A 10,147-nucleotide genomic window follows, 5' to 3' on the forward strand; every position below is an offset into this window, starting at 1 on the left:
CACAACTTGCCATAAAGAAGCTCTCCTATTTCAAACAGAAATTGAATCTTTAGGCAAAAAGGATCATGTTCATACTTCATGTATAAGACAATGTAGCTAATTATATATACTTCTATCTAATTATATATTTTTATTCTATTACAAAAGTGAGATTTTGTTATTTCTTTGCTAATATATAAAAAGTATTGTGAGAATTTTTTATTAAAAAACCATGTGTACACCACAAGATAGAAAGAGAGGAATCTATGATGACGACTTGGAGAAGGTGTGGATGATGTGTCATGGAGTGGGGTTAACATATGAAGAGATCGTGAAATTATTCAAAAAAAATCTAGATTCAAAATAATTTTCCTCTATAATAATACATGTTATTGCATTTTGTCAATACATAAGTGTTACGATATGCTATTTCCCACCACAAGAGCACAGAAAACCCTGTCCTTGAGATCAATGGTCAAGCCACAGACCACGGCACGAGAGGGCTATCTTGGATTTGCAAGCCCAAATTAACAAGAAGTCACGCATAGCCAACCGCTTTTTTTTTTTTTTTTTTGCAAACAGATAGCATAAACTATTAAACAAAAACAAAAACTATTTGTTTTGTTGCAAAAAAACACATGCATAAACTACTAAACAAAAACAACATCGCCTTAAAATATTGAAACTAGTTAATCTTATTATCTGCCAGTTGATTTTCTGATAATCTTATGATCTGCTAGTTCTTTTCTGAAATAATTGTCTCGAACCAAACTCAGCTTTTGTAAAATTCGATTTTGTTACAAATAAAATTCTTGCTGATTTTTTTTTTTTTTTTAAATTAATCTTTTGAACTAGGCAAGTGGGCATCTGCCTTTGTTTTTGGGAACTTGTGAATTACCATTGGTTTGTTGCGGCTCACGGTATCACCCCATTGCTAACTGCATCGGTGCATTGTATGTCAACTAGTATCAAAATTAACTTTGGTCACATTGGATATGAAGGTAAAAGCCACAACCATGGTTCAACATTTTGAAGAGAAAAAAAAGGATTTGGGCAACAAGTTTGTTTTGATAAAGCTTAGGAGCTTAGGGGCATAGGATGCTGGAAAAGAAAAGGTAAAGCATATTGTAAATGGGACCGACAGTTCCAAAGAAACTTGTGAACGCTCATGAAGTTTCTCATATTCACTCCAGAAGCCGAACAAACAAATAAAAGCCTTGCATTGAAAAGAATTTCAGAGAGGAATAACTTGTCTTGTAGGGTATGTAAGTTTTGGAACCAAAAAGAAGGTGGGGGGCCCTATATGAATACCCAAGAGTGAATTCTAGTAATGCAATGACAGGAGGGTTCATTTATATGCTTAAATAACAGCTGCTGGACCTGAAATATTCTTTTTCCCATGCAATAAGACCAAGAAAAAGTTGGATTACAACAATTGATTTTGCATAAGGCATAGGTATGTTTTGTTGACACTGCAATAGAAAATCTCTTCTGCCTCAGGGTTTACATATTTTTAGCACAATCACAGGTGTAAGCAGCATAATGGTACAAACACAGCCCTTCTTAAGACTCTTGAGTAGATGGGCACACTAATGGACTTAAGGTTAGTTCTAAAAGATACTGTGAGAAGCCGGTGCTTACTAGGTGTCACGGCTAGAATAAATATATCCCCGACCCCTCCCAACATTGCCATAGCCCCTTCCATAGTAACCACCACGTGATCGGCCACCTCGACCAGCTCCACGGCCTCCTCGATTACCCCAATGCCTTGGCATATAGCCAAATGTCTGCATGATCATCATCAGCAAAGGAAATTTAAATAAATATTACCAAACCCTGGATGCTGACAAAGAAAGCAGCAGATCCAACCAACATTCAAAAATACTCTAATATGAAATTAATTTCTTAAATTAAAAAAATAAAATAAAATCCTTTCACATGGGGAAATGGAAAGGTAAAAAATACCTCAGAATCTTTTCTCAGTTGTTCAGAAAATTTGGTCCTCCCGTTACGTGATCCACGATCAAGAGCATCACAAGACAGGGAATCGAAAAAGTCATCCTTGACATAAACGGGCTGAAGAACAAGAAGTAGAAACAATAGCCAACACTATAAACAACTGGGCCTTGCATTTAACTTTTATTTTTTTAGAGAGAGTTTGAGAGTACTTGGATCACATTACCTTGGCCTCATTATTTGTCTCCCCACCATTATCTTCATCTTCCAAATTTTCTGCATCTTCTTGAGCTTTATTACTTTTACCAAGATCACCCCAAACTTCGTCCTTGTTGAATTTCTCATTCATTGCTGTAAAATCAAACTCCTCTGTAAATCTAGTCACAGGACGTGAAATCTGCAAGACCAAATTTTCAACTAGTCAAAAGCTATGCAAAATAAACAACTTGCAATATTTGTGGGACCAAACAACCAATCCAGTTCAAAAGTGCAGTGCCCTAAAATAAAAGGTGTATTTTCCTACGCAGGCAAAGAGGTTTAAGTTTGTCTGTGTGCATACCACCTGTGTATGTGAGAGTTACAAAAGCATGAGAGCAGTTCAAAATTCAGTCAGTTATTATAAATTCATGTTCACAAATACATAGATCAAACCATCATTAATGACTCAAAGTTAGAAAAATATGTTATAATGTTTTAAATACTGGCGCTTTTTTGAAACTTCTGAACTAAAACATATGATTTTGGATAACTCAACTTAATTCATTCAAATAATCTCTTTAATTGGCAAGCTACACATGCATCCAATGGGTTATGGAGGTATGAAATACAGCTAGAGTTCATTGGTAAATAGTTCATCTACATGCTACCAGTTGAATCAGGCAATATTTCTTGATTCACCTAAAAACAGGTAATATCATATATATTCTTTCAAACTTCAAGTTAACACATTAGAAATCAGCAAATGGTAAAAACCAAAACTTTCATGTGTTTTTGAGCATCCCAAAGATTCTCATGCACAATTTACTTGTGTAATTGTGCAACCAAGTGTATATGAAATTTTATTAGACATGAAATGAAAGGTCTATATACTCAAAACTTTTTGGCTGGCAAAATGAGTGACAAGAAACTGAAAGCTCAGTGCAACTGCTTCTGTTCAAAACAGAAACAATGGATGACAAAGGAACCCAGTAAGACCAAGCTTTTTCAGTTTACATGCAACCTTGAGCATTAGTTCAAGGAAGATTCTTGTGCATCAATTTACCAGTCCTCTTGCTTTTTTTTCCCCTTCTCTTAATGAGACAATGGGAGAACAAGTTAAAGATGTTGGTCAGAAAAATTAGCTTTCTTACATAGGAATAACACATGACAAAGGGCACGTGTAACACCAATATTTGTCAGCTGATGCTTAGGAGTAGTGTCATATAGGCTTATAGCGGTATCAGGCAGGGGATGGGATTGTTCATGGGATTCAGGGCTCTTGCTTGACCCCAGAACTTAAAAATAATATAAATAAGATTCACTAGACACTAGGGCTGGGTTTGGATAGCAACGAGTTTGCATTGCTATCCGCATATGTGTTTTCTTGGCACTATTCGCACATTTAAAAATTCTTTTGCTATAGTGTTTTCAGCAATAAACAGTATCAAAACAGACCCTAGATATGTACAATTCTCTCTCACACACAAATGCAGATTCACAAGACACAGTGAACAAATGAATACATTTGATACCAAATATGATAATTAAGATACTACAACTAGTTAATGATGATGACTTGTAGTTAATTTGAAACATGCACGTGCTTTGGCAGCACTCTTTTCACAAACTTTTCATGTGGTTTGCTCTTCAACTAGTTTCATACCGAATAAGAGAAACGCAGAAAAAAGGTTGGAGAGAAATTTGAAGCATGCACATGCTTTGGCAGCACTTTTTCTGGAAACTTTCCATTTGTTTTCCTCTTCATTATGGAACACACAACTTCTATAAGGTTCAGATTATCTAAATTCTACAACATACAGCGTCAAAGACAATCTGAGAACTAATAGAAAAGCAGCACATACCCCATTTCCTCTTCCTCTTTCACGTCCTCCTCTATTAGTATAATGATAGGTAGGAGCTCCACGTAGCTACATGGAAAGGGGGAGAATTGGCAATAAAAAAGCACTTGTTAGACTGCATGTCATATTTTTTAGCCATGTATTAACTCCAAATTGACCGCATGCAACCAAAATGTTGGATGGAATTCACATATCCACTTTCCTCTATATTCTCTGCTCCTAATGTAAACATCTATCATTCTCCATAATCACAGTGCTTGGAAAATTTTACTTAAATAAACATGACTAGGAATCATGCCTATGGACAATAAGCTAAAGTGCAGTGTCATAATATGGGTTTACAGCCTTACACAGACATTCACATTGAATATCTGCTCAATAGGCAATTATGTATGTCATGTGCTGTTGCAGCAAGCTGATAAAGAAAGAACCTATTCAAATATTGCCGAAATCACTGTCTGCTATTGAGGGGCCCTATTTCTTTCTTTAAATATTTAGGTCAATTGTGACAATTTACTTTTAAGTAACACTTAAAGATGTGGAATAGATAAAATCCTAAGAACAGTAGACATACTATATTTAATTAATCCACCATTAAATTAGTTCATTCCCATTTTAATGCTGTTTCTACTCAATGTGAATAAGTTGATATCTCATGGGCTGTTTAGTTTTCTATTTGGGGTGTTCTTCTAGGGCTGAATTTCATAGCTCTATTTGTTAAGGGGGACTGCTTTGCTCTGCAATGTCATCCTAATTGCTGTAACTAATAAAGTTCTTCTTTCCCTTGAAGAACTCCCCCCCCCCCCCCCCCCTCTCACCCTCTCTTGCCAAAATAAAATATAAAAATCTTCCAAGGCCAAAGGTGTGGCTAAAAAAAGTATGAGTTATGGAAAGTTGTCCAAGTTCATTAATTAAAGCAGGGATGGAAGATTTCTGCAATAAATTGTCAAATATTAGCAAGAATACCTTCTGTTCAGATGGCAAAGGCAAAGGCAATATAGGTTCTTGAACTTCTGCTGTTGATTGTGACAATTCTGGCGATAACACTTGCACAACCTCAACATCCCTCTGAGCGTTTGTGAAGGCTGAGATGAAGAAACTGCAGTAGGCCAGGCTGCAAAAGCTGGCCTGGGGTTACCAAGGAGGGAGTTGCTCCCTCATTCAGAATTGAACTTGATGTTCCAGATACGGAGGTTACAGATTCAGACACACTTATAAATGGCATCACGGGACTAGGGACTGTTTTCGGCTTGTCAGGGACTGATGATAAAATGGCAGTTTTATCCAAAACAGTAGTCAATGGAGATACCAATGGCAAGCTGGTGCTCAGAGTAGCAGTAGAAAGAGATTGTGTTGGAGCCTTATTAGTAATCAAACTTGATGAATCTGAAACTATTGCAGAAGATGGAGCAGGAAGTATAGAAGACTGCAAATTCAGGATGCCACCGCTAAGGGGTGGCAACAAAGGAGAGGTTGACTCAGACAAAGATGAAGCTGACAAGTTGGAAGATCCAGAAGGCAGAGATGCACTCATAACAGGATATTGCATAGTCTGCTGCATGGAAGGTGCCATTGACAAGCCAGGTGGGGGTCGAAGCAAAGATTGCTGTTGGGCTTGAAACCCATTTGGAGACCCGTAATATCCTTGCCAATACATTGGCATGGCAAGCCCAGTAACATTTGTGGTTGGAGGAGGAGGTGATGAACCCCATGACCCTAAACTTCCACTGGGTTGATATAAAGTTCCACTGGGTTGATATAAAGGAAGACTTCCTTGAAATGTCGGCCTAGGAAGACCCATTTGTGAAGTATGGGCATTAAGATCTGGAATAGAACCAGCACCAGGAGGAGGTAAACTGGTAGATGCTGTTGCTGCTTGAGGATAATGAGACTGCATGAGGAAAAAGATGAAGGTCAGTTAAGTAGAACTGCATCAAACATGGATACTCAGGCCTGAGAGATAACCAAATTAGAGTAATAGTAGCTCTTCCAATCTGGTGACATTTCACATTTCAAATGCAGCCTATTTTATTTGCTTTTACCTGTATAATTGCAGGATCATGGTGTATAGGTGTTGTCTGAACTGGTGGTGGTGGGGAAGATTTGACCTGCAAATCCTGTAACCAGATGCACAAAAGACTACATTCTGAGACTATTCAACAACAATAATAGGCTGAGCTGAGATAAGTACGAAATGTACCATACAAAAATTTTCACTTGGAAAGGAAAATAAGACCAGTTTGCAATGCAGATAAACTTTCAATCTATATTGCTCGATCACAGATGTTCCTGGATGATGTCATTGCAATTTAGGCCAGAAATAAACTACTCCCTCCATCTCTAAACAATAGTCCTACTTGAAAATGCACTAAGGGAGTGTCCTAAAAGCTCCCCCCTACCCTATTATTTTATTTTCCCAACATTATCCTTTATTTTAACATTGAAAAGTAAAAATATATAAAAATTATATTTTTTTTGTAATAAATACAATTGACAAAGGCTATTATGGGAAGTGTAAAAATAATTCTAACCTTTCTAGAAATGAACTATTAGTATTCAAAGTCTAATAAATATTCTAAAAATTAAAAACACTAATTGCACCAAAATTTAACTGCAGCAAACAATAATTAAAATCTGTACCGGGGGGGGAGGATTCAGTCTGCAGTTTGGTATTTTTCAAAAAAAAAAAATCCACAAACAACCATATAGAGGTCAAATGTCTTTAATCTCAGTTTGCACAAAATGGTTTCCTGCAAACTAACTTTGGCTTTAATGTTGACACACATGGAAGCTCTAGCACTTGAGCTTTCTTGTTTCTTAATACATGTGGCCAACCCTAGTAAGTTTGTTGAGCATCCATAGCCAACCAAAAAGTTTTGAGACAAAGGCTTGGCTGTTATTTCTCTTCTTGTTGTAGTTGTTGTTGACGTGCATGGAAGAAATTCAAGTCAATATAAGGCCCAATTTTTTGGATTGTCAAAGCAAAATTACCAGATATGTGCAAGTATCAATAAATGATTTGAAGCATAAAATACAATCTTTCACATCTAATCTAGTTGACAATGCTATTGTTTCTTACCACAGTTCTGTTTACAAGAATGATGAAGAAAGAACAATTCCAACAAATGAGTCACCACTCTTTCCAACCAAACATTTTACAACAAAAACAACAACAATAAGAATAATGATATACGCAAGTTGTATTGTAATTATTTCATCTAAGTTTGAAGCTTTAGCATGTCTCCAATAGAGCCACTTAAAATCTGAGATATGCAAGTATTAATAAATGTTTTGAAGCATAAATTACAATCTTGTGCATAAAGTCCAGTTGACAATGCAATTGTTGTTTACCACCATTCTGGTTACCAGAATGATGGAGAAAGGAACAATTCCAGCAAAAGAGACATCACTCTTTCCAACCACAAATGTTACAACAACAACAAAAACAAAAACAATGATAATAATATAAGCATTTTTTTTTGTAATTATTTCATCTTAGTCTGAAGCTTTAGCATGTCATCCCATAGAGCCACTTACAATCTAAATTTCAGACTCTACCCTGTAATCATAATCAACTTCTATAGCCTCAGTTGTTCACTAGCACATAGCCATTGCTTTATCAATATGCAAAGCACATAAATTTCACTATCAATATTCTCCACACCTTGATGTCACTTCCTCGAAAGAGGATGTACTCGTAAACTTTATCACTTGGGAGAACTTGAGGACCATCCTTTTTTCGTCCTTCTGTTCCGAATGATCTCACTGCAAATTCAATGAATATAAATCATAAAATGCAATATGCTTCTTGAAAAACATAACAGTTATTAAAAATTCCACATTTGGTGCATATTCTCTACAAGCCGGCCTCGCAAGCTACTATATACCATATTTGGAGGGATAGGAATGAAAGGGTTCCCAACTGGATCGTAAAAAGTGAAGAGGTTTTGTTTAAGGCAATTAGCTTTAATGTCAGAGTCAGACTCTGTAGCAAGATCTAAGATGAATAATTCTCTTCAGAACCATGTTCTGTGCAGGCTGTCGAGGCTTCCTTATTCTATTTTGAGTTCATGTTTAGTCTGTCTCGCAGCACAATGCTGCACTTTCTGTGTTGAGTTATTACGTTGCCTTGTTTTGCAAGTTGCTTTGTGTTCTCAGTTTTAGTTTGTGTGCAGCATGGATGCTAGTTTCTTTGTTTTTATGTACCCACTATGCAGGGTTCCTACTGGTTGAATAAATCTCTTATTCATCAAAAAAATTATATATACAAAATACACATTCCAAATTTAACTCATCAATATACATACATACTTATACAAAAATACTGCAATCTATATATCCATAACAAAGCAACAAAAACCCATCATAGAACTTAAAACTCCCAACCACAAAACCCAGAAAAACACAGACCCAGATAGCAAAATCCTCCATTTTTTCTTCAACATGTATAAATTATATGAAATTCATTTTAGACATACCATTTCTCAAGCCGATGCTGGATTCGTCAGTATTGATGTTAAAGAGAACGCCTTCATAGCGAATCTCGGACTTGGAAGTCAAGCTAATAAGGCTGCCGATATAAGAATCAGCGGACCCACTTGAAGATCTGGGAGCTTCTGCTGTTGTTGCTGCTGCTGATGCCATGGCCTTTGCTATGACTATGATTTAAGGTTTGCTTTGGGTTTTCCTTTTCTTGAGTAACAGAGAGAACAAAAGAAAGCAAGAATAACACAACCCTACCCTACTGATTGGTATTCACTATTCAGGGCAAGTGGCCCAAACAGACCGTTTTTCCTTTTCTTTTTTTTATAGAAAAAAATTGTTTTACTTTTTCCTTCTTCTTCTTTTTTTTTTAATACATGTTGCCATTTGCCAATGACGTGTGAATGAATAATTGACGGAAGAAAAACAATAAATGAGTGAATAATTATTAGAAAAAGTTTGATGGACATTGTAATGTTCATTTCTCTTATACTCATTGAGTAAGAAAAAGAGTATGATTTCATACATGTTCGAAGCCTTGCATTCCAACAACTAAAGAAATGATATTAGACCCATTTAACCCAACTAACCAAGCAAATTGCGTATATTGCACATGAAGAGAAATATGTCATCTTCTTATTAGTAGTTGGAACCAAATGTTATCTTGGTTGAGCAATTAACAATTTTCCTAAATGAATATGGAAATGAGTTTCGCCTAAACAATGAAAGAGATTCTTATGTGAATCCTCTCATAACATGTGAGTCCAAACATGAATACATGATATGAGAGGAGATCTCGTAAGATCATCTAATAAGATAATCTTTCCTTAAAAAAAAAAAACACTATGTCATAAACACAGTTCTAATAACAATTTTAGGATATTTTAACAACATATGAATCACCATATGATGATTCGAGAATATTGCACAAAGTACATTTAAATTAATTTAATTAGAAAATAATTGAGGAGTAGACATTATAACATTATAAGTTTAAATCCTATTGCAACTTTTTTTTTTTAAGTTTCATTACACATTGAATCCTCAACATTTGCCCATATTTTCAAAATGGTCCTCATCCTTTAAAATGTTTCATTTTTGTCCTTATACTTTTAAGTTTATTTCAAAAATGGCCCTTTTATTAACACCCTTTTTTTATTATTAACTCTTGTTTTGATTTTCAATATTTCCAAATAGATATAAAAGAAGCAAACAAAGTATTTGAAATTTTTAATAATGAATATCTTCCTCCCTTTATTTATATCAAAATCCATGGGATTTTGTTGAACAATTTGGACTCAAAATCAAAGTAAGAGTTAAGAGTAAGAACCTTTCTTACATAACTTAAAAGTATAAGGAATAAAATGAAAACATTTCAAAGAATAGTGACCATTTTGAAACGTGAGATAAAGTTTGAGGATTAAAATTGTAATTAAACAAAAAATTTTTTTTTTGACATTTCTCAAAAGCCATTTGATTGAAAATCTTTATCAAATGAGTTTTAGGAATTATGTTTTTATTTTTCTTTTAAAAGAACAATGTATTCTCTGCTCGTTTAATTTGAAATGAAGAGTATTATTTTTTTCATGAATATTTATTTATTTTCTATGATTTTTTTTTTATTGGTGTGTAAGTTACTCAAAGTCTAGAAATTTTAATTTTACTTTTTACTT

General features: G+C 35.0%; 1 protein-coding gene across 1 annotated transcript; it reads right to left on the bottom strand.

Moving 5' to 3' along the window:
* Nucleotides 1-1,354: 1,354 nt before the first annotated feature.
* On the bottom strand, nt 1,355-8,767 carry LOC112024794 (protein decapping 5). The gene is given in 10 exon segments (XM_024057434.2): nt 1,355-1,766; nt 1,945-2,055; nt 2,162-2,332; nt 3,996-4,061; nt 4,959-5,074; nt 5,077-5,100; nt 5,103-5,883; nt 6,035-6,109; nt 7,657-7,757; nt 8,471-8,767. Coding segments are annotated over 10 exon segments (1,758 nt in total). The 5' UTR covers nt 8,637-8,767; the 3' UTR covers nt 1,355-1,619.
* Between the last annotated feature and the right edge of the window lie 1,380 nt (nt 8,768-10,147).

Source organism: Quercus suber, unplaced genomic scaffold, assembly GCF_002906115.3.
Source record: "Quercus suber isolate HL8 unplaced genomic scaffold, Cork oak 2.0 scaffold_316, whole genome shotgun sequence".
Classification (NCBI taxonomy): domain Eukaryota; kingdom Viridiplantae; phylum Streptophyta; class Magnoliopsida; order Fagales; family Fagaceae; genus Quercus; species Quercus suber.